This window comes from Pseudophryne corroboree, chromosome 3 (genome assembly GCF_028390025.1).
Source record: "Pseudophryne corroboree isolate aPseCor3 chromosome 3, aPseCor3.hap2, whole genome shotgun sequence".
In the NCBI taxonomy this organism is placed as follows: Eukaryota; Metazoa; Chordata; class Amphibia; order Anura; family Myobatrachidae; genus Pseudophryne; species Pseudophryne corroboree.
In genome coordinates, this window is record NC_086446.1 from 343,281,996 (window position 1) to 343,308,000 (window position 26,005).

Genomic DNA, 26,005 nt, shown 5'->3' on the forward strand with positions numbered 1-26,005 from the left:
GCAATGGGTATGATGCAGCGTGGAAGCTGAGAGTCTATGGCAATACAGTGAGAGTCTATGGCAATACAGTGAGAGTCTATGGCAATACAGTGAGAGTCTATGGCAATATGCTGGTATGGGAACCAGAGATGATAAACACGTGGAGCCAGCAGAGGTGATGATAATGGTAGCAAACCTGGTAGCAGATGCAGAAGACTTGATGCAGGGTTCACAGTGCTATTGGAAAGCACAGGCAGCTTGCAAGCTGATTCACAGGTGAGGTGATGAGCTGCACCTGGAGATGGAGTCTCTACAGCTGAGGCTGAAGCACACTGTGTTGGAGATTGGTGTGAAGCCTGTAAATGAATGCAGGAATTGCTGATGCTTGTAGTTCCACGGAGCTGTAGTAGGATAACCAGGAACACGGAGTAACAAGCAGGTAACCAGGAACACGGGGATCTGGAGACTGGAACACAGGGAACCACTGGATGCAGCAGGAGAGCTGGAGTGGTTGCTGGAACTTGTAGTTCCACAGAGATGCAGGAGGATAACCAGGAACACAGGGGATCTGGAGACTGGAACACAGGGAACCACTGGATGCAGCAGGAGAGCTGGAGTGGTTGCTGGAACTTGTAGTTCCACAGGAACACAGGAACTTGCACACGGAATGTCGCAGGAGAGCTGGAGGGGTTGCTGGAACTTGTAGTTCCACAGGAACTGGAACGGAACTGGAACAGCTGGGACCTGTTGTTCCACAGGTCCACTACACAAGGATATCTCTGTAGACAGAGGATTGCAAACAGGAGCCACCTGTTCACGGGATGTGACGTGTTGTCCAAGGCCATGTGAGAGAGCCACAAACTGGAAGTTATACCTCCTGCCCAGCAGTGATTGGACACAAACTGCGGGCAGAGATACTAGCTGGATTAGGTGTCCAGATCAGCTGTGAGTTAGCTGAAGCATTCCAGGCTGCAGAGGACTGAAAACCAGAACTGGAACAGAACTGAACTGGTTAGGTGGAGCACGGTGAGCTGTGGGCTGCAGGAGACTGAAGACTGGAACAGAACTTGAACTGCTGGGACCTGTAGTTCCACAGGTCCAATTCACAGGGGATACTCTGAGGACAGAGGACTGAAGCCAGGAGAGCCCTGTTCACTGGAAGTGATGCAATGGAGACTGCGGATTCCTGACAGATGGCAATCATAAACTAAGAGGGAAGTCCAGGAGCAGAGCATTGTGTACCTCCTAGAGAAGGTCATGTTGGGAGGTATGCATTGGAGGAATATCAAGTCGGGGGGGCAGTTTTAGTGCATTACGGTCATTGAGAGTTTAGATGGAGGCTCCAGGTGTGTGTGTGTGTGTGTGTGTGTGTGTGTGTGTGTGTGTGTGTGTGTGTGTGTGTGTGTGAGGAAAGGGGGGTCACATTTGTGGCGTTATTTTCATTGAGGCATTGAAAGATTATCGGATTGGGGGGTGTCAGTTTTTGGGCATTATTTTCATTAAGGGATTACGGGGTTGTGAGGTCAGGTCAGTTGGGGCATATACAGTGCTTTTACTTTATTTTAATTAAATAAGTAAATAGTTAAGTACAGCTACTTTCCATAGCGGCTCTGGTGTGATGTAACATGTATAAGTGGCTCTACAGGATCAGTATAAAATGCAGACGGACGGGATCCTGGCTGTCATTATCCAGACAGTGGGATCCCGTCCGCCAGAATGCCGGCAGCGGGGCTAGTAAGCATCTTGCGGGCTCGCTGCTCTTGCCACGATTTGGGCGCAGTGGCTCGCTGTGCTCACCACAGGTTCTATTCTCCATCTATGAATGTCGTGGACACCCACAGAGGGAGAATAATCTGTGTCGCCGGTATTCCGGCGGCGGCATTTCACCGCTAGTCAGGATTCCAGCGTCTGCATTTTGACCACCAGGGTCCAGACTATTGGTATTTTAACTGCTTCCCAGCTCTACTGTGGCATAACATGTATAAACGGCTCTATTGTGGTGTAATGTGTATAAGGGGCTCTACCATGGCATAATGTGTATAAGCGGCTCTACTGTGGTGTAATGTGTATAAGCACCTCTACTGTGGCATAACGTGTATAAGCAGTTCTACTGTGTGGTGTAAGTGTATAAGAGACACTACTGTGCGGTGTAATGTGAATTAGTACTATTCTGTGGCCACACCCCTATATTTTAGTTGCGTGCCTTCTGGAGTCACTCCGGAGGAGCTGCGCTTCCCTGTCAGTCAGCGTCTGTGTCCACTGCAGAGGTGAGCTGCTGGATCCTCTCATAGTGAAGGCCCCCGCCCCTTCAATGGCGCGATCTTCCCGCTTTTTTATACAGGCTGAGGTAATCTGGTGCTTAAAATGGAGAGAAAACCATTTTAAGGCTGTTTTTGCCAGTTTGGGTACTGTGTAGAGTGTACTGAGACGCAGCTATGTACTTTATCTGGAGACGCATTCCGCCCCGATTAGAAGCCATGCGTCTCCGTACCTTCATGCCGCCATAATGGTTGGTGCCCCGCTAACCCGGGACGCCGGCTCAGTACTCACCACTCTTCATTCTTCTGGCTCTGTTAGGGGTAGCGGTTTGCTGTGGGAATGTACGCTCGCCGTGGTGGGGCTTGCGAATAGTTCCCTCAGGAGCTCAGTGTCCTGTCAGCGGGGAACGGGACCATTAACCCTAAATAACGGGACCATTAAACCCCCCCCCACACACTAAATCCCACGAAGCAGGCAGGCTGATGCCATTCAACCCTGCCTGAAAATAACAAACATATAAAATAAATGAAGAAAGCTCTATTTAGGAGCTTCCATAAGCATGACCGGCTCCTCCGGGCACATTTTCTAAACTGAGTCTGGTAGGAGGGGCATAGAGGGAGGAGCCAGCCCACACTATCAAATTCTTAAAGTGCCCATGGCTCCTAGTGGACCCTTCTATACCCCATGGTACTAAATGGAGCCCCAGTATCCTCTAGTACGTAAGAAAAATACATTTGAAAGAATCCTACTGACTTACAAACTACTGTTTGGCTACAGTCACAATCACAGCCACAGTCACAAAGAATGTGGCAACAGAACAATGCATGGCAGTGTATGACTTAAATATTACAGCAGTTGTTCCCAAACTCTGCACAGAGCTGGAGCAGCAAGCATAACTCCCACCATGCTGAAGTAGGCAATCCTTGATGGCATGCTAGATTTATACATATAGTTTGTAAGTTGTTTTGCTGTGAGCAAATGTTAAATATATAAAGCCCCAATGGTGTTCTGCCGTATGTGATGCCTGAGGCTGACTTACATGTTTTAACGGTACGTGCCAAATAGTGAACCTAATATACTGTTGTGTAAGCAAGCTGTAGCCTTATTATTCTTTATGTATAAATACCTGTCTGGTAGGGTGTCTCTGAGAGTTGGGTGTAATTTCAACATTTTATATATGTTATGACAGCTGCAGGTACCACTTCTCAGTCTATTGTATGCAATGTGAGATGCTCTGCTGGGAGGATGGGTGAAATGCTCTGCATGGAAAGGGGGTAAAATAATAAGTTCCTGGGTTTTACTGAATATAAAGCACTTCAAGAGCTGGCTCCTTCTACCCCTGTCTGCAGAATCATCAGAGCGCTCACCGCCATGAGTCCTCGGCAGAAACCAGACTTCACTATAAATTAGGGCGGTTCCAGACACTGGAACAACAGTGTCTAGTTAGACAGTCAACAGGTCGACCCCATATGGCTGACATACAATAAGTCGACCATGGTCAAAAGGTTGAAAGGTAAAAGGTCGACAGGTTCTAAAGGTCAACATGACAATGGTCGACACAGTTTTTTTTAAATGTTTTACAATGTTTCCTTAATTTAACCATCCACGTGTACTACAATTGGGAATAATAATCTGTGCCCGAAGCATGTCGAGCCTCATGAGGGTACCCAAGACACCAACTGTGGTCACATATGATGAAAATTACACCCCAAAAACTTAAAAAACTTCTGCTGCCCTTTACTTTGTCGACTATTTGCATGTCGACCTTTTGTTCCTGTTGACCTTTTGCACCTGTCAACCTTAGGTACCTGACAACCTTTTTGACCCTGTCAACCTTTTGTATGTTGACCATATGGGGTCCTATTGACTGTCTGTTTACCGCAGATCTATTGATCCACACCCAGATTAGGAATGGCCATCGACCATTGATGATTCATGATCATCTATGGTCTATGTCCGATGTCAAATACTTTTACCAATGATGATGTAGAACCAGAACTACCTGATTTTTTTTTTTCTACAAGGTGCCAGGACACGGAGCCTAACTACATAGAAACATACAATTTGATAGCAGGTAAGAAACACTTGGACCATATAGTCTGCCCATGTACATGCACACCCTAGGGTTAAATTTTTGTCAGTAGCCAATTAAGCTAGAGAATATTTTTGGATTGTGGGAGGAAACCAGAGTTCCTGGAGGAAACCCACGCATCATTGGGAGAATATAAAAACTCCACACAGTAAGGGCCATGGTGGGAAATGAACCCATGACCTCAGTGCTGTGAGACAATAATGCTAACTATTACACCATCTGTACTCCACCCCCGACAAACCGTGAAGCCCCACCCCAGGTTCTGACTGGCCCGCAGCCTAGTGAATAGTAGAGCAAGGATGACCATCGGTGGGTAACCATCGATGGTTCCATTGCAGATGGTTTTACACCATCAAGTTTAGCTATCAATGGTGACCACCGATGGTCATCCCTACTATAATCCGTTTCCCTTCTCTCCTGCCCATTTCTAACTCCCGCCCCATGTCTGCATTGTCCTCTGTGTATGGCTCAGCTTCCCCTCTGTGTCACCCTAATTGTATTTCTCTGTCTCCCATTTTGAAAGTGCATCTGTCTCTCTGTCTCTACATCTGTGCCTTTTCATTGCTCCCTTTGTGTTTATACCTCCCACTGTCCCCCCATCCCATCTGTACCCCCTCTTTTTTTTACCCACCAACTCCCACAACCCACTGTCTACCTGCACTATAACTTCTCCCCCTCATCTATCACTTCTCCCCTCTTCAAACCTTTCTGTACTCCGTCCATTTATGCATTTAGGCAAAAAAAAAAAACTAAACATGGTCCAACACCACATAACTGTACCTAAGTATGGCAGATAAGCACAACATTCTGATTTTAATATTTTTTCCCCCTGAGAATCAATAGGAGTCTTTTGACAGAGGGCACCGTTTTACAGGTTAAGGCAGTGGTTCTCAAACTGTGTGCCGTGGCTCCCTGGGGTGCCTCAGGACACTTGCAGGGGTGCCCTGGTTGATGGTCCAAGACCTATTCATATTATTTATTGGCAATGTAATAGGCAAAACCAGTGCTGGTAGCTGCCGAGCATAATGAATGTGGACAAACAGAATCAAATCTTGGGCCCAATACAGATCTGTTCATAGCAGCAAATTTGCTAGCAGTTGGGCAAACCTATGTGCACTGCAGGAAGGGGGGGGGGGGGGGAGATATACTGTTACATGTGCAGAGAGAGTTAGATTTGGGTGGGTTATATTGCTTCTGTGCAGGGTAAATACTGGCTGCTTTATTTTAACATTGCAATTTAGATTTCAGTTTGAACACCCCACCCAAATCTAACTCTTTCTGTGTGATGTTAGTGTATTAGAATGCTTAATATTTGTAGACACTCCCTTACTAATACGTGTAAGCCTGAATGTTAAGTGATGGTCCCTGGGACCAGGGGGATGCTGGGAAGTGGGTGGTCCAGTGTGCACTGTGCCTGGAGTTGGTGATGGAATAAAAACAGCACAGCAGTGAACTCACATGTCTCTGTGTCCTGATGACTGGATTTACAAACATATAAACAAAACATGGTGTCAGAAGAAGTTTAACTTGGACTGCTAGTGCTCTCAGAGTGTGAAAGAATCTTGCAGATGTCTGTAAGGCTGTGATACTCAGTGTCTGCAAAGCCTGCCGTGTGCTACTCTCTTCAAACAGTGAGTAACCATGGATAAACTAGCTCCTCCAACCGGCATGCTGATGTCTGGTAACTTGTCTGAAAACTGGAAAAGATTTAAGCAAAGGTTTAATATATATCTTGCTGCATGTGGAGCTGATACAGAGGCTGACAAAACTAAGGCATCCATTTTCCTCCATGTGATAGGAGGATGTGCTGGACATTTATAATAGTTTTCAGTTTGCTGAGGGGCAGAATATAGTGCTATCTTCTATAATGCAAAAGTTTGAAGATTACTTTGTGCCAAGGAAAAATGTGACATATGAAAGATATAAGTTTTTCACATGTGATCAGAAGTCTGTAGATGGATTTGATCAGTATGTTACAGAGCTGTAATCACTCAGTAAAACCTGTGAGTTTGGTGATTTAAAGGATCCACTGATTAGAGATGGTATTGTCTGTGGTATACCTGATAATGGACTCAGAGAGAGACTGCTGAGAGAGCAAGACCTAACTCTAGACAAGGCAGTGACTATGTGTAGATCTGCAGAAATAACTAGATTTCAAGCCAAAACATTACACAAGGAAGCTGATGTACATGTAGTGCAGAAAACAGAGCCAAGCAAACCTCCATTCTCAAGAATGAAGCAGTCTAAGCCACAGTCTAATAAGGAAATGTGTAGTAGATGTGGAAATGCTCACAATCCTAAAATGTGCCCGGCTTATGGTAAAATCTGCATGAAATGTGGTAGACTTAATCACTTTGCCAAATGCTGTCAAATGAAAAGTGAAAAAACAAACAATGTGCATGCTGTTAAACAGAGGAATTCTTTGTGGATTGCATTGAACTTTGCAGTGCAGATAAGAAAGAATGGATTGTCCCTTTAACTGTGAATGAGATTGTCATTCCCTTTAAGCTTGATACTGGCGCGCAGGTGAATTTAATATTGTTTCAAGACTATAAGACTTTTAGAGTAAAACCTAAAATTCATCCAGCCAAAGTGAAAGTTACAGGGTACACCGGGGAGGAAATTCCTGTGAAAGGTACATGCTTAGTGACACTGAAATATAAGGGACAACAGTTTAAAACATCTCTAATGATTGTGGATAAAAATGTGCAACCGATTCTAGGATTAAGTTCCTGTGAGAAACTAAGCTTGCTAAAGAAAGTTTTTATGGTGACATCACAAGTAGAAGATGTTTACAAAATACAGAGACTTGTTTGAAGGTCTAGGTTGTTTGCCTGGAGAGCATAAAATAAATATAGACACGCAAGTTTCTTCAGTGATACACCCCTGTAGAAAAGTGCCGTTTGCGCTGAGAGAAAAATTTAAACAAGAGTTAAATCGCATGGAAGCCTTGGGTGTGATACAGAAAGTTGATGAGCCTACTGAATGGGTAAGCTCCTTAGTAATTGTTGAAAAGAAAAATGGACAACTCAGAATATGTCTAGACCCCAGAGATTTAAACAAAGCTATTAAATGAGAACATGTCAAACTACCAACCAGAGATGAAATCATGTCGCAATTTGCGGGAGCAAAATGGTTCAGTAAATTGGACGCATCTTCAGGATTCTGGCAAGTGAAGCTAGATGAGGCCAGCTCAAAGCTTTGTACATTTAATACACCAGAAGGTCGATACAGATTTCTTTGACTACCATATGGAATATTGTCTGCTCCAGCAGTATATCACAAAAAGATACACATGATTTTTGAACATATTCCAGATGTTGAAACAATGATGGATGACATTATTGTCTGGGGATCTACAAAGGAAGAACATGATTCTAGATTGAGACAAGTAATGGAACTTGTCAAGAAAGTGAATCTAAAGCTAAACAAGGACAAATGTTAATTTGGCGTGAATACACTTACCTTTATGGGCGACGTGGTCTCGGATCAAGGTGTAAAACCAGACCCAAGGAAAATAACAGCCATAACGAACATGGAACGTCCTAACAACAAAGACGACGTCAGAAGATTCCTAGGAATGATTACTTAGGAAAGTTTATTTCTCAACTCTCTGAACGAACAGCCTCTCTTAGATGGTTGTTGGACAAAGATAACGAGAGGATATGGTCACATGAACAAGAAGAAAGTTGGCAAAACTTGAAACAGATCATTACAGAGCAACCAGTGCTAAAATTCTTTGATCCTGCGAAAAAAATAAGAAATTCAGCAGATGCTTTGCAATTTGGCATAGGCTCAGTGCTGTTACAAGAACATGAGGATACATGGCAACCAGTAATCTATGCATCAAGAGCACTGACAAGTGCTGAAACAAGGTATGCTCAGATAGAAAAAGAACTTCTAGCGATCACTTATGCATGTGAGGGATTACATCAGTTTGTGTATGGTCAAACATTTACAGTGGAAACTGACCACAAGCCATTGGTAGCTATCATGACTAAATCATTACATGACTGTCCCATGAGAATTCAACGAATGCTTATCAGACTACAGAAATATGATGTACACTTGCTGTACTGTCCCGGCAAATACATGTACATTGCTGATACACTTTCTCGTGCTGTGGACAAAAGTGAAGGTTCCAAAAGTCTGATGGATGAAGAGATAGAAGCCTATGTTAATTTGATTGTAGCTTCTCTACCAGTGTCTCTTGCAAGACAAGAACAGCTTAGGAAAGAAACTGAGACAGATGACACAATGAAAGTGTTGAAAGATATAATTCTGAAAGTTTGGCCAGCAGAAAAACATGCGTGCCCGCTGTCTATCCATGATTATTGGATGTACCGCAGTGACCTTACAGTTGTCGATGGTATTATTTACAAAGGCAATAGGTTTGTCATACCTGCACGACTAAGAAAAACTATGCTGTGCAAGATACATGAAGGCCACTTAGCAGAAGAAAAATGTAAGCGGAGAGCGCATGAAGTTATGTATTGGCCAAGAATGAACCAAGACATAGCACAGACTACAGCTACATGTGAATTATGTCTTACGTATAGACCAAAACAACAAGTCGAGCCACTGAGTGCTCACGCAGTGCCAGAGAGACCGTACCAGAAAGTTGGCGCAGATTTGTTTGATTGTAATGGGAAAACGTACATTGGGGGTCATTCCGAGTTGTTCGCTCAGTATTTTTCTTCGCATCGCAGCGATTTTCCGCTAACTGCGCATGCGCAATGTTCGCACTGTGACTGCGCCAAGTAAATTTGCTATGCAGTTAGGTATTTTACTCACGGCATTACGAGGTTTTTTCTTCGTTCTGGTGATCGTAATGTGATTGACAGGAAGTGGGTGTTTCTGGGCGGAAACTGGCCGTTTTATGGGTGTGTGTGAAAAAACGCTACCGTTTCTGGGAAAAACGCAGGAGTGGCTGAAGAAACGGAGGAGTGTCTGGGCGAACGCTGGGTGTGTTTATGACGTCAAACCAGGAACGACAAGCACTGAACTGATCGCAGATGCCGAGTAAGTTTGAAGCTACTCAGAAACTGCTAAGAAGTGTCTATTCGCAATTTTGCTAATCTTTCGTTCGCAATTTTGATAAGCTAAGATTCACTCCCAGTAGGCGGCGGCTTAGCGTGTGCAAAGCTGCTAAAAGCAGCTTGCGAACGAACAACTCGGAATGACCACCATTGTCGTGACTGATTATTACTCTAACTACCCTGAGGTGAAGATACTACATACAACTACTAGTAAAGCCGTAATCAATTGCATGAAGTCAATCTTTGCAAGGCATGGTGTTCCTATGGAAGTGTTCACTGACAATGGTCCTCAGTTTTCCAGTGCTGAATTTAGACAATTTGCTGATGAGTGGGAATTTGTCCATACTACGTCAAGTCCCCACTATCCACACTCAAATGGGTTGGTGGAAAGTTCAGTAAAAACTGTAAAGAGTCTCATGAAAAAAGCTCAAGAAGGTAAAGAAGATTTCTACAAAAGTCTTTTAATCTACCGCAGTACACCTTTACAGAATGGACTTTCTCCTGCACAAATGCTGATGGGAAGGAGGATTAGAGCAAATCTCCCGATACATGATGAACTGCTTAATACACATAACTCAGCGTTGGTCAGACTGAGTAAGGAACGTCAACAGGCAAAACAGAAACTGTTCCATGACAGGCGAGCAAAAAGCTTATTTGATCTAAAATCGGGTGACCAAGTCCGTCTCAGAGATCACGAGAAAGGTATTTGGGTGCAGAAAGGTATTGTGCAAGCACAAGTAGCACCAAGATCTTATACTATATGTACAGAGCGTGGAACGGAAGTAAGAAGAAATCGGGTGGATTTAAGATCTCAACCTAACCATAATGAAGACAACATGACTGAAGAATACCCTTCATCTGACATGTATGATGATCCTCATAATAGTGAACAAACCACAATTCTAGAAAGGTCCAACATGGTCGATGAAACACAGACTGTGTATGAAAGACCCAAAAGGGAAATACGCAGACCTGAGAGACTCATTGAAACGTGTTATATGATGTTCTTAATATGACGTTGTTAATTGTTGCATTGAAGCGTACAGGGCTTATCTTTAAAGAAAAGAGGATGTGATGTTAGTGTATTAGAATGCTTAATATTTGTAGACACTCCCTTACTAATATGTGTAAGCCTGAATCTTCAGTGATGGTCCCTGGGACCAGGGAGATGCTGGGAAGTGGGTGGTCCAGTGTGCAGTGTGCCTGGAGTTGGTGATGGAATAATAACAGCACAGCAGTGAACTCACATGTCTCTGTGTCCTGATGACTGGATTTACAAACATATGAACAAAACACTCTGCACATGTTATATCTGCACCCCCCCTCCCCCCCTGCAGTGCACATGGTTTTGCCCATCTGCTAACAAATTTGTTGCTACAATCAGGTCTGAATTAGGCCCCTTGTCCCTCACCACACAATTGAACTTAAGGATGACATATAAACACAATTTAGTTAATTTAATATCTCTTTCTAAATTTCTCAGTAAAAAAACTTTTGGCCTAGGGGTGCCGTAAAATAAATTATGATTGTCTAGGGTGCAGTGATTCAAAAAAGTTTTGGAACCACTGGGTTAAGGGTTAAAATAATAATGTGTACCTGCTACTCTGCTCTTAATACTTACAATGCAGACTTTTGAGTCCCAAATTGCACTTGCAACGAATTCCTGTATGTACTTAAGTTTTAACAGCTAGCTGTATCAGCGGCTGTTTTAACATCTATCGTGGGGAGTACATAGGTATTTCTTAAATAGTCTGTAAATGCAATAATTATAAAATTGCTGGACATAAAAAATATAATGCACTTAAGGCACAAAAACACCTGTCCGATATTAATTCAGGCTAGACAAATGAATATAAAATTCAGCATACACGCAATCATATCTGAAGCCAATTGGACAATTTAAAAAGCCAGGAAATATATGTACTTAGTGAGATCTATATATCTCATCCAAAAAAGTCAGCCTCCTGTGGTACATAGAATGGCTTCACGCTATTAGGCTTTGTACGTGCAGACATAAGTAATTTGACCTCGTTTAAGGTGAACTTAGAGACTTGGGTCTCGTAGCTGCACTGCAGTACTCCTGTACTACAGTGTATTCAGAGGTGCTACACGGTCCTTGAGGACAGCAGCAAGGGTTACCACTGATAGCTGCAGGGATCTCCTGCCTGTGAAGATGCAAAAAATTCCTGTTCCCAAGAAATAATACCATCTGTCATACGGAGTAATTCAAATCAGACTCTGTAATTTACCAGGTGTGACAAAAGGTGGTAGCTTTGGGCTTTAATGCCCAGGGCTATTCACTTAGGACACTTTTTTTCTCGCCCAATAAATGACCCTGTTATCAGGCGTTAACATATAGATCATGATAAGTTCCGGACCTACTTCGTACGTGTTAACATGGATTGAGCACTGGATAACAGGCTATTTATAGGGGATAACAGGCTATTTATTGGGGATAACAGGCTATTTATGGGGGGTTTCTTTTAGGGTCTACTCAGACCCAAAAATAAATCCCTGTTAAGTGCAGCCTGTTTGGGATCAATCAGCACGGCTAATTGAATCTCCCCCTTAGTGGTATATCCAGTCCTTTATATATCTGCAAATAGAGGTTTGATTATACAAATCTAAATCTAGGAAATTTATTCCCCCTCCAATTTTGTGTATTTTAGGTTCGCCAAACTAATTCTAGTCTCTAAATGAAATAAGGTAACTCTTTATCGATAGTTAACAAGTCAGAGTGGCTCAGGATTATAGGAAGTCTGTAAAGGATACAAAATTTGGGGGAGGGTAATCTTGATAAGATTTGCCTATCCTAGGAAGAATAAAGGAAGATGAATCCAGGTCTAAAGCTCATCCACTGACTTTAAAATTATTTTAGTAACATTTTCCTCATAAAGGTCAGCCATGTTTATAGGGACATAAACACCTAGATACTTAATATAAGAGGTGGACCATTGAAAATTAAGCCTGAACTGTGAGAACTTGTCCATGAGAAGATGAAGACATTGGTACAGGTTAGACACACAGAGAAGAGATTCATTGACAAATGCCGTTATTTTTAATTACAGCCACCACAGCCTTAATACCCTGGAACACGTTCCATCCAACTAGAGCTAAATTAAATAATAAAGGGGATAGAGAGCACCCTTGTTGCATGTCTCCATATAATTGTAATTGAACATAATTAATAATAAGAGACAATTTAGGTTTAAAATACAGAAAACATACAAATTGAACAAACTCAGGGCAAAAATTCCTAATCAGAAAATGATGATGCAGGTCACATAGTAACATACATAGTGACATAGTGTCTAAGGTTGAAAAAAGACAATTGTTCATCGGGTTCAACCTATTTGTGGTCTCCTATGCACGATTATTTTGTATAAAATTTTGACTGAGGTTGCTGACTGCCGTTCCGATTAACCCCTCTTTTTTATAATAACCACAGTGCGTGACTATGCCCCGTAACCCTGGATATCCTTATCCATTAGGAATTTATCTAACCCATTCTTAAAGGTGTTGACTGAGTTGGCCATTACAACTTCCTCAGGCAGGGAATTCCAAACACGTATCGTCCTTACCGTAAAAAAGCCTTTATGCTGTATTGTGTGGAATCTCCTCTCCTCTAACCTGAGCGAGTGTCCACGAGTTCTCTGTGTTGATCTAACCAAAAACAGGTCCTGCGCAAGATCTGTATATTGTCCCCTTATATATTTGTAAATGTTGATCATGTCCCCTCTTAATCTCCTCTTTTCCAGTGTAAACATGCCTAGTCTTGCAAGCCTTTCCTCGTATTCCAGCGTCTCCATACCCTTAATTAGTTTGGTCGCCCGCCTTTGAACCTTTTCTAGGTCCAGGATATCCTTTTTGTAGTAAGGTGCCCAGAATTGTACACAGTATTCAAGGTGTGGCCTCACAAGTGATTTATATAACGGGAGTATAATACTCTCGTCCCTAGCATCAATTCCCCGTTTTATGCATGCTAATATCTTATTAGCCTTCTTTGCTGCAGTCCTACTTTGGGTACTACTGCTTAGCTTGCTATCTATGAGGACACCTAAGTCCTTTTCCAGTACAGAATCCCCTAATTTTACCCCATTTAGTAGGTAGGTGTTATTTTTGTTCTTGTTACCACAGTGCATTACCTTACACTTGTCTGTATTGAAGCGCATTCTCCATTTCGCTGCCCAAGCTTCTAATTTAATTAAGTCATTCTGAAGCGACTCAGCATCCCCCTCTGCATTTATAACTTTACACAATTTGGTATCATCTGCAAAAAGTGACACCATGCTCTCTAGACCTTCTGTTAGGTCATTAATGAAAATATTGAACAATAGCGGTCCTAATACTGAGCCTTGCGGCACACCACTTAGCACTTCAGTCCAAGTTGAAAAAGATCCATTAACCACAACGCGCTGCTCCCTATTATCTAACCAGTTTTTGACCCAAGTGCATATTGTGCTTCCTAGCCCTGATTCTTGTAGCTTGTAGATAAGTCTCATGTGTGGTACAGTATCGAACGCTTTGGCGAAATCTAAAAAGATTACATCCACCTCTTTACCCTGATCTAGGTTTGCGCTTACTGTTTCATAAAAGCCAAGTAAGTTGGTTTGACAGGATCTGTCCTTCATAAACCGATGTTGATTCCTTTTAATGACCTTATTGACTTCAAGGAACTTCTGAATACTATCTCTTAGAATACCTTCCAATACTTTCCCCACTATAGATGTAAGACTAACTGGTCTATAATTACCTGGTTCAGCTTTACTTCCTTTTTTGAATATAGGCACTACTTCTGCTATACGCCAGTCTTTGGGAACCATACCTGATATTACTGAATCCTTAAAGATCAAAAATAGCGGTTTTGCAAGTTCAGAATGAAGCTCCATTAGAACCCTTGGGTGAATACCATCGGGACCTGGTGACTTATTCATCTTTAAATGTTTTAATCGGTCACAGACTACTTCCTCGCTTAAATAAGTACCTATCAGTGGGATATTCTCATTATTGAGATTCTATGTTAGTCCCTGAATTGGGTCCTCTCTAACAAATACTGTTGAAAAAAACTCATTTAGTGAGTCCGCTATGTCATTATCATTTTTGCTTAAGACTCCCAACATGTCTTTTAAAGGGCCTATACTCTCCTTCTTTAATCTCTTGCTATTAATGTATTTAAAGAATTTTTTGGGATTCGCTTTGCTTTCCTTTGCTACTAGTTTTTCAGTTTCTACTTTAGCCGCTCTTATTTCCTTTTTGCATATAGGTGATCCAAAGAGACCCTGTGAAAAGCCTTCTCAGCGTCAAAGCTTAGGAGAACAATAGTACTATCATCAACATATGACCCAATGATCACCGCTCAGGCCAACCATATTCCTCTAACAGAATAATGGCCCTGAGTAAATCCCAGCTGATGAGCCAGAAGAGCATGTGGCATACAAACTGATCAGGTTTCGGTTAACAGTATTGTGAAAGAGTCATTAAAGAAAGGGCATGAGACAGTCTTTAACAATAGTTTCAAATAAATCAGTCAAATTAGGAACCACATCCTCTCCCAAAGTGTTGTAATTGTCCACATTTAGTCCATCCGAACCAGATGTTTTATAAGTCGAAAGGGAGGGAATAGTACAGAATACTTCATCTTCAGAAATGTCTGTGCTGAATAGTTTAGGCAGAGAAGCCTGCATGAGGAGACAGTCAGACAAAGAACTATCAGTGGAAGTAGTGGTAGGAAAAGGTAGTGTAATTAGAAGACCAAGAAGGGGGATTTATCAAAGCTTGGAGAGAGATAAAGTACCAACCAATCACCTTTTTTCATTTTTTAAACAGCCTGTAGGATTAAAGTTAGAAGCTGATTGATTTGGTAATTTATCTCTCTCCAAACATAAATAAATCTCCCCCGGAGTCACAATGCCAGTATTGGAAGTATAACTTGACCCTGTTCGCGGAGCTTCGAAAGAGTAGTAGAAAGGTGTCTAATGCTTAAGCCAATGTTGACGAACAGCATGAGCGAGAAATGTACCTGGGTTATTACCCTACCTATAAAAAATATTCTTAGTGCTATCAATACTTCTTTGCTTCCAACATTTGATCATGTAAAACAGTTTATTTCCTTGCCACATAAGCAATAACTCCCTTCTCAGAAACACTTTCACGCCTCCCAGGAAATGATTGTCTCATCTCAGTGGTCAATGTTGTCCCCTAAATATTCATACCATATGTTTGACTTTTGAAAATCCTCACTTTAGGAGAGATAAGAGGGGAAATGCCAAAAATGGTTCTTGTACACAGTAGGTATATTAATCACGAGAGACACAGGAGCATGACCTGAAATTAAAACAGAATGAATGCAATAAAATAAATGTCTATCTCCTAGCACACACCCCAGTACATGGAGAGTCACACATACCCAAGAAAGGGTCAGCAACAACATTGAAATAACCATCAGGCTAGGCATATCACTTTCTAAAACAGCAGTTGAGGAGTCTATAAAATTAGAAATTCAGGATATTGGTTGCAAAAAGGTTCAGTATGGTGAACTTCGCACCCTGTATAATACTTTGAACAAAAGGTAACAGCCATCAGGATCCTGCACTTGATCAATAATAGTACAACTAAGAGCTTTACTAATATATATATATATATATATATATATATATATATATATATATATAGTAACACCACTTCTTTTTATTTAGTGAAGGAGGCTGAAACACAATGTTGTATCCAGTTACTAGTGAGAGTATTAGAACCATCCGACAGCCAATGGGTTTCCTGTAAAAAGTCTATCCGTGAGATGTAAATCAGTCTGAGATCGCCAAAGGTGCAGGGTGTCGGCTGATCTCGGACGTTTTTTTAAAGGGACAATCACTTATAAGGCAAAACCATACCTTGTAATTTCCCTTTAAACAAATGTCCGAAATCGACCGACAACCCGCATCTCTGGCGATCTCGAACTGCATTACATCCCGCCACCCCTCGGGGCTAAATGTCTTAGGATGACTGAGTACTCTCAGTCAACCTAAGACATTATTTAACTGGGGTGTTTAGCCCATCAACATTCCAGAAATATTCTTCATACTACTAGACCAGAGGTTCCCTAATGCAGTTCTCAAAGCACCCTAACGATCCAGGCTTTAAGTATATCCATGTTTTGGCCACAGGTGACTTAATTATTACCTCAGTCATTTTAAATTGACCATCTGTGCTTAGCCATGGCTATACTTCAAAACCTGGACAATTAGGGTGCATCGAGCACTGTGTTTGGGAACCTCTGTACTAGACACAGAGGCATGAGTGATACAGTCAACATAATTATGTTATCCAATATTAGATTTCACAAAACCATAATAGGACCACATATATATTCAAGGCAGCACCCAGAGCTGGATTAAGAGGGAAGGGGGGGCGCACAGGAGGTACGTTGCCCCGGGCCCCCCTCTCTTAGGGGCCCTCCGTTGCTGCCCTCCTGCACCCCATGCTTCTGTGGGGTGCAGGATGCCTCCATTTCAATAGAAGCCGCTACAGTGATTGCGATCACGATCACAGCTGCTGCTGCTGCTGGAGGGAGCTCAAGGTGGAAGAGCTCTCTACACATGCTTAGCCGCAGCAGCTACTACGATGGGTCCCACTCTTTACATTAATCTGTCATTTACCTATCTCCTCCTCTCAGCCAGGTTCCAGGTATGTGTACATCTGTGTATGTTTGTATGCATGTATGTACAGTGTGTGTGTGTGCGTGTGAGACATAGAGATGCATTATATATTTTTAAACAGACACATATATATATATATATGATAAAGATCACAGACCGGCACTCCCTGTGCTTGGATATGTTGTTCCGGTGCCCTCCCAGTGTTTGTAGTTTATGAAGAGAACGAAAGGCGACACTCAGAAACTGAATAATAAAGAAGTTTGTGTATTAAATACACATACACAAATCCTGCAATTACCCCTAATCAGGGTTGGACTGCTGGCCCCCTTTCCCGACAGGAAGTTTCAAACCTCCACATTGCTGAATACTTTTGCCAGTGAGTGTGGGGAAACTTTCTGATTATTAACAATGGCTGTTGGGGATCCCTTACAATATTTAAAAAAAAATACATTTCGAAATGTTGCACGTATGTTCTATTGTGAGACCTAGGAATTGTTGGTAGGGTATGTGTTACAGCATATACTGTACCTTTGGGAGGGCACCCAGGCAGCTGCTGTCACACTGTATATGGAGTGCCGTTCGTTTCAAATTGAAATAAATATATATCTATATCTATCTATCTATATATATATATATATATATATATATATATAAACCATGATGGAGGTGGAAACCTCATAGGATGGCACCTGAGCCAGAAAGCCCACGGAGGCCTTCCGAGTGCCGGCCACTACATGGGTATCTATATATATATATATATATATACAGTTCTATGGAGAGATACGGCACTCCAGGACTTGATGAAACATGCTGTTAGCAACCTCAAAAAAAGCTGTCAGCACAGCATAATGCAGTCAACGTTTCATTTAATATCTTAAATTTCGTCAGGACAATATTGTCCTGACGAAATTTAAGATATTAAATGAAACGTTGACTGCATTATGCTGTGCTGACAGCTTTTTTTGAGGTTGCTAACAGCATGTTTCATCAAGTCCTGGAGTGCCGTATCTCTCCATAGAACTGTGCATTATTTTTTACTGGCACCTAGGCATTTCACACTGCTTGTGATACAGGAGTGCCGGTCCTTGTTGCTGTGTTATATTTATATATATATATATATATATATACACGCACACTTTATTTTAGTCCATATGGGCCCCCTTGTCATAAGTGCCCTGGGCCCCCCGGAGTCTTAATCCGGCTCTGGCGGCACCGTGTCCATCATAGACATCAAACCCCATACTAATGCAGAGGTAGGGAAGGGTAAAGGGTTAGGCTGGTCTGCTGCTCCCAGTGGAATCCCAGAAAATATGGAAGGGGATGAAAACAAATAAATAAACTACTTAATGACATGACAATAAATGGTAGAACCATAGGATCACACACAGTAGTATCAAGGCCACTCAACTTATCCAAACAGTATAAGAGAAAAATAGACAAATGTATATATTCCGATATAATATAAATGAGAAAGTGACTCTTGGACAGTAGCAGCATCTGATCTGTGAGGAAAAAAGCTTCTATTCTTGAAGAATTGGGTCTAGCCATTAAGGATGACATGCAATTTGGCCAAGAAGAGAAGGGCAATTTGTTGTTCTGGTGAAATATAATTTTGCAAACAGACATGAGTTCTTTCCGTTTCTGCATGAGCAACTCAGTAAAATCCTGGAAAATCAGAACAGAGAAGTCTTGGACCACCAACGACTTCACTTTGCAAAAGTCCAGAAGAATGTTATCTTTATCTCTGAAGTCCAGAAATGCTGATTAAAGAGAGATTTCTTGACCAGTCCTTTGACAACCACAGTACCGGAAGTACAGATGTGTCCATACACCAGGCCTAAATATGTCATGTGGCGCAAGACGGGGAAAGTGTTGCTTACACTTTTATATATAAACTATTTTATATCTATATTGCATCATATATCACAACATAATAATAATAATAATAATAATAATAATAATAATAATAAAAATAGTTTCAATCATAACATAAATATTAACAGTGATGGAAATGTCAACCCAAGTGAAAAAGTACAATTCATGTCAAGAAGCTTTGATTGTGATTCCGACGACTGGCCCAACAAGTAACGCCGAAGCTGCTGTATCTCGCTTAGCTACCCCGACAATGGTGGTCATTCCGAGTTGTTCGCTCATTGCCGTATTTCGCAACGCAGCGATTAGGTGGAAAATGCATGGTACGCAGCGCGCATACGCTTAGTAATTTAACAGAAAACTTTGGAGATTTACACAAGTTCAAGCAACGTTTTTTCAACGCTCGAGTGATCGTAGTGTGATTGACAGGAAGTGGGTGTTACTGGGCGGCAACTTGGCGTTTTCAGGGAGTGTGCTAAAAAACGCAGGCGTGCCAGGTAAAAACGCAGGAGTGGCTGGAGAAACGGGGGAGTGGCTGGCCGAACGCAGGGCATGTTTGTGACGTCAAACCAGGAACTAAACGGACCGAGGTGATCGCAATCTAGGAGTAGGTCTGGAGCTACTCAGAAACTGCAAAGAATTATTTAGTAGCAGTTCTGCTAATCTTTTGTTCGCTATTCTGCTAAGCTAAGATACACTCCCAGAGGGCGGCGGCCTAGCGTGTGCAATGCTAGCAGCTAGCGAGCGAACAACTCGGAATGACCACCAATATTTTAAAGATAAATGTTGGTGTTAGCAGACGTACTGTGGTGATAGAAAATCAGCATTATCACACTCTTTTATTTCTTTTAGAATTCATACTTGGATTATGTTTATATAGTGTCAGGGCCTGATCAACCAATAGGCTGATCAGGCTGCAGCCTGGAGCGCAGAGTCCTGGGGGTCGCAGCGGGTGCGGGTATCATGACGTCACACGCACATGCACCGACCCTGCTACTGCACAGTGATTGATTGTGAGTGACCTGTTCCCTGCCACCTCCCACAATGCTGGTCAGCGGCCACCCCGGCCCCTGCTGCTCGGTCATTCAACCAACTCCTGGTCTCCTGGTAGTGCTGCTTATCGCGACCCATGACGCTAATACTAGCAGTCGCTAGCCGTGCCGGACCTGCACAGTTTGTTCCCCACCCCTGGCTTCCCCCTCCCTCGATGTGATGCGATGACGTCACGTTGCGTGCCCGCCCCTGTCCTGTGATACTCCAGAGGAGGTGGAGGAGCAATGTGCTGTTCTTCTTAGGGCTGGCTGGGATGGCTGGTGCAGCGTTGTAGTAAAATCTCAGTGTCTCATTGTCAGCGTCAGTTGCAGCCAGGCCAGCATAGACTTGAGCAGCAGCCTGCTGCCTGTATGACCTGGCTGTCAGAAGTTACATGCACTAGTCCCAGGCCAGCAGAACTTGAAGTTTGATGATATAACTTGATGTAACTATATTTAATGTTCACTTCGGATTATTGTCATTAGCCTATGTTTCTATAGTTTAAAAAAAAAATTGTATCAGCAAAAAATAATTGAATCTGTGGTACATTTTGACACATAATTACAGATTTGTATCTGTGTATGAGCAAAAAAAATTCTATGCCAAAAAAGCGGGACACACTCACACACTTCTGTATTAGCCTAGGGCGGCTGGAACCGTTAATCAGGCCCTGTATAGTGTGCTGTACTTTTTGACATGTTATGTGTTCGTATTATACTGTATGTGTGCTAAGCACTAGACTTCTCCCTCTTTTTAGATATTCTTCATTCTTAGCAAACAATCCTTCCTTTTAGTCTAATGAAGTGATCTACCTATATAATGCCTCCACTTCTGACTTCTAAAAGTTTTGTGACCGATTCTGCATTGTTCTTAATTTAGTAAACCTGTTATGGATTTGTATAATAATAATAATAACAACAACAACAACAACAACAACAACAACAACAACAATAATAATAATTAGTATTTTTAACAGATTTATAGATTCAGAACCATGATGAAATGTAGAACCCGTTTTTGGTTTAGGAGCAAAAATTAAAATCCCAGCAATAGACGAGGAACACACATCCCATTGCTGAATGTCAGAGTGACCTTGAAGACTTAGCAGTGGGAATGAAACATCTCTGGGAGAGAAGGCCAGCTACATCTGCAGGGTGTACAATAGAGTGGATGCAATTAAAAGCAAGATTAATGCCAACTAAATTCACTTGTGAAATATACCCTATTTATAATCATGTGTTTGCATATCTCTGTCAATTTAAGTTACCATTACAGTTTGCACGTGGTATGTTTAGACAAATAGATTTTCATTCATGCCTAGGCTTCACATTTACTGATGAGTAAATGTATTCTCTAAATAATTGCTATCCAGAAAATTTGTATACTGTAAATCCTTTTCATCTCTGGGATTACTGCTGAATGACTAGAACTCTTGGGTCATATTTGCGTGTTACGTGCGGATACACAGCCTATTCCTATACTGCACTGGCCAACAACCCCAATACATGATATTATTGGGATAAACAGACTAAAAAGTCAAAACAATGAATAAAACTACTTATCTGTTTCTCCTTTAAAAGGGTTCCTGTCACCTTTGTCTTAATGGTAAATACAGAGTGCTGCTGCTATAATGACAGTACTAATCATGAGATTATACAATATCAATAGCAGAATATCACACTCCAATTATACTAGAGATCTTTTTAGTGTTAAATGTAAAAATCACCATCAAGCATCAGTCCAAGTGCCACTGCAACCCTCTGTATTCACTGCCATAATTGCATTCACTGCTATCATACCTAATTGTAGAGACTGTATGCGGTTAGCATACCGTTCGTCGGGATCCTGGCTGTCACAATACCGATGCCGGGATCCCAATGGGAGCAGCATACCGCTGCCAGTATACCGGCGAGGTAGGTGATTCGCCCTCTATGGGTGTCCACGACACCCATAGAGGAAGAATAGAACCTGTGGAAGCGTTGCTCGCCACCAAGCCCGCATCGTGTCGAACACAGCGAACCTGCAAGGGGCTTTGTTGCGCTCACCCCCCTGCCAGCATTCCACCGCTCAGGATGCCGATGTCGATATACTGACAATCGGCATCCCATGCAGCGGGATATCATAACGAACCCGAAAAGATATGTGGTGATAGCGAATGATACTTTTCATGGCCCCAATGATAAATTTATTTTTGACGTTCCGAGTACAGAAGTAAGATGGAGCGTTAGCTGCTCCATTTATTTCTCCCTAAAGTAACTTCTATCTCTGCAGAATTAAACATTTGTTATTTGAATGCACGGGAGAAGAATTCATTATCATTGTATTTGCAAGATTCCAAACTGTGCCAAACTCCTACAACCCAAATAAATCAGTTTGTGTAAGAGTCCCTGTACTAACATGTCTCAAGCCTGAGTTCTACTCCCAAATGAGGAGCAGAATACAGGAGGGCTTGCAGCGGTATACTGTATCCTACAGCAGCATGCAGCTCTGTGACTGCTTTCTGGGTAAAAGGCTGAGTGCCTACTAACATTATCAGCCAATTAGTTATCTGCCTGATTAGCAGTGACATACACATAATTAACCAGAAAATCTCAGAGAAGCAGTCGAAGCCCCGAGAGGGAGACAAAAACAAAGCAGAAAATGTTAATACAAAGAGAATAAGATAAACACAATGGGCTTGAAAAAAAATTCCTATTTATTGAAGTGATTGAATAGATTGATGGTTGGGTAGGTGGCAGAGTACTGCAGAAAGCGCATGGGTTAATCATCTCTGCAATATCTGACAGGTAGGGGAAATCACAGAGCTGAATCCTGAACATTTTTATTCAAAGCTGCATCCATCCTCTATCTGCCATGTCAAAGCTGTCGAGGACTAGAAAAGATCTGAACAGCCATTTCAGGATTCCCATTTAGATGTATCTATCTACCACTTGAGACAAATTTCAAACTATGTGACAGCACCACCCCAACCTTTTATTCACAACTTCAAAAGCCAGGAAGTCTTCTGCACTACACTGTCTCCTGGATGCAAATATGGAAAGGGAATTCATTTATCAAAAGCAAATTGTCACTGCACTCAAAGCACCTTTTTATTGGCAAATATTTGGCAAAAGACACCTGATAATGGAGGATTGTTAATATGTTACAGTAATGTCCTCCCTTCACATGGCGAGTTATCACTGTCCATCCTTCTCTTACACCATCATGATGTATTATAGTATAATTACAATACATGTCTAATCAGTTATCAACAATACAAGAGGCCTGAAGTGAGCCCTGACTATTGGGTAAATCACATTACTTAGATAGGATTAGTAACATAAAGGAACCAAAAACATTAGTCACAATCAGGGGAGTACATGGGGTATATCTGTAAGGGGTCTCTGGCTGTGCTGACAAAAGGACACGCAGGCACAGATGATTACAACCGCAAACTGCTTCTGGGTCCAATGCCAGCAAAGCCAGATCATGTATAAGCACAAGGGGTACTCTAACATGTAGTCCTGGTATCTCAGCAGTGGTGCAAGTAGATATATTTTCTTATGGGTACTGAGTGATGAAAAATGGGCGTGGTCATGTGTTGTGATGGGGTGTGGCCACATACTGCTAGTGGGAGTGGCTACATGACACAGCCCCTTTTTTGGGGGGATTCTGGAGCCAAGGCTAAAAATATATAGTAATGCCTCCAGTATAATAGAAATATGTAGTGATACCTCCAGTATAATAGAAATATATAGTAATGCCCCCAATGTAATAACAATATATAGTAATGCCTCCAGTATAACAGGAAAATACAGCCACTGTCGCACTCCCAGTAACCCTGACAAAGTGGGAGGAGCCGTCATGCTGCCAAGCACCATGGTCTTGTTGCTTTGTGGCACATTATAATTGTGGTAATGGCAAAGTGTGTGGCAGGTGGTACTGCATACCCGCTGCCAAATTCTTAAGGGTACTCCGTGCCCGAGCGTACCCGCATACTTGCACCACTGTATCTCAGGAAGTTAGATCCCCAACCCCACCCACACTTGAACACACTGTCTCCACTCCCACCTCCCCTCTCTTTTCTCTCTTCTTCCCACCTGACCTGCCTTAACTTTCCATTTTCTTCTTACGCACCCCTCACCTGATTTTCCACTATATTAGTCAACTACTAATGCCTCAATATTATTCCAAACCGTGAAAACAGAAGTAATAGAACAAAACTGGGTAAAAACAGACAGACATAGAGGTAGGAAGGCCCTGCTCACAAGCTTACAATCTATAGGGAAATATGCATTGATACACAAGGATAGATGCTACCTGTTGCATAATGGTCCACCAGATTGCTAGGTTCTTAATGGGTTGTATGATATGATCATCCAACAATGTTGGCCAAGGGTCAGGAGGGTGTGAGAGTAAAGAAAGACAAGATATGTGGTGTTATGTGTACTGTACAGAGAGGATGTAATTAGATAAGGAAGCACTGAAGGCTATGTGGGTGAGTCTGGAATTTGATAGGCTTGTCTGAAGAGGTGAGTTTTCAGGGAACGTTTAAAGGTTTGGAGACTAGAGGAGAGTCTTAGTGTGCATTGGAGGGCATTCCACAGAGTGGGTGAAGCCCGGATAAAGTCCTATAATTCTGAGTGTGAACAAGTTATACATGTGGATGAGAGATGCAGATCTTGTGCAGAGCGGAGAGGTTGGGTAGGGAGATATTTTGATATGAGTGAAGAGATGTATGATGGTGCAGTTTGGTTAATAGCCTTGTATGTCAGTAAAAGTATTTTATATTTAATACGGTAGAATACCGGTAACCAATGGTGGGACTGACAGAGCGGATCTGCAGACGATGAACGTCTAGCGAGGAAGATTAGCCTCGCAGCTGCATTCAAAATGGATTGTAGTGGTGAGAGCCTATGTTTGGGAAGACCAGTCAGTAGACTATTACAATAATCAATGCGGGAGATAATGAGAGCATGGATTAGAGTTTTTGCTGTGTCTTGTGTAAGATATGGTCGTATTTTGGATATGTTTCTTAGATGTATGTAACATGATCTTGAAACAGACTGAATGTGGGGAACAAAGGACAGATTCAAGAATGACATCTAGGCAGCGAGCTTGTGGGGTAGGGATGATTGCTGAGTTATCAATAGTGATAGAGATATCAGGTTGGTAACTACTATTGGCCGTTGGAAATATAATTAATTCTGTTTTGGAAATATTAAGTTTGAGGTGGCGAGATGTCATCCAAGATGAAATGGCAGAAAGGCATTCAGTGACACAGCCCAATACAGATGGTGACAAATCTGGGGAGGATAGGTAGAGTTGAGTATCATCTGCATACGAAAGAGTTGATTAGTTTGCCAAGAGATGTGGTATAGAGAAAAGCAGAGGACCTAAGACTGAGCCTCTATTTATCAAGGGGCCCACTGGCCACACCTCTAAACATGGGACCCTAGCACTGCATCCCCCTGGTGAGCCCTTAATGCCCCAGTCCGACACTGGACATAGGTGCACTCGTATGAATTACCTCTAGCAGAGGAAAGGTCAGTGAAGGTGGGAATGTGGTTGCATAGTCCAACAAATTTTGGCTACTGCAGAGCTAGATGAAGTGCCACATCTACAACCTCCCATCTATAAAAGGAATACTCAGTGGCACCTTACCAGGACTTTGTTTCCCTGCCAAACCCTATCCTCCCATCCATGGGATCCCTTTTCCTCCCCCTCCCATCCTAACCTTCCAACTACCCCTCCAACTATATTGTTTTCCACATTTACGCTGGCTGTTTTATGTGTGTTTGTGTTTTAATCTACTGTATATGTATAGATGGGTCCACATTTATCTTGACCTTTAATAGGATTAACTGAGATTGGCCAATCGGACTTAATCCCCTGCTGTAATGACTTAATCCCTTGCTGTATTGTTCTCTGTATTGTATTGCAGTTGAGAACAATAGATGAAGGGTTTATGCTAATAAGTCATTTTGTGCCTAGGCACAGAAAACTAGTCAAGATAACCGTGGACCCATCTGTATCTTCATTTTGACTGTTTGTACTGGGAGCCATTAATCAGGAAACTGCCCTGCCCACAATCATTAGAC

The 26,005-nt window shown here is 42.2% G+C and overlaps 1 protein-coding gene across 26 annotated transcripts in view; it reads right to left on the minus strand.

The window, feature by feature from the left end:
- The window catches only part of SRCIN1 (SRC kinase signaling inhibitor 1), a 900,548-nt gene that overhangs the window by 483,285 nt on the left and 391,258 nt on the right, over nt 1-26,005 (minus strand). Inside the window, exon 2 of one of the 26 annotated variants that reach the window (XM_063959677.1) lies at nt 15,582-15,693. The exons of the other annotated variants lie outside the window; for them this stretch is intronic. Coding sequence (XP_063815747.1) covers nt 15,582-15,584 — 3 coding nt within the window. The 5' untranslated portion in view covers nt 15,585-15,693. The remainder of the gene's footprint in view (nt 1-15,581; nt 15,694-26,005) is intronic. 26 annotated transcript variants of the gene reach the window in all.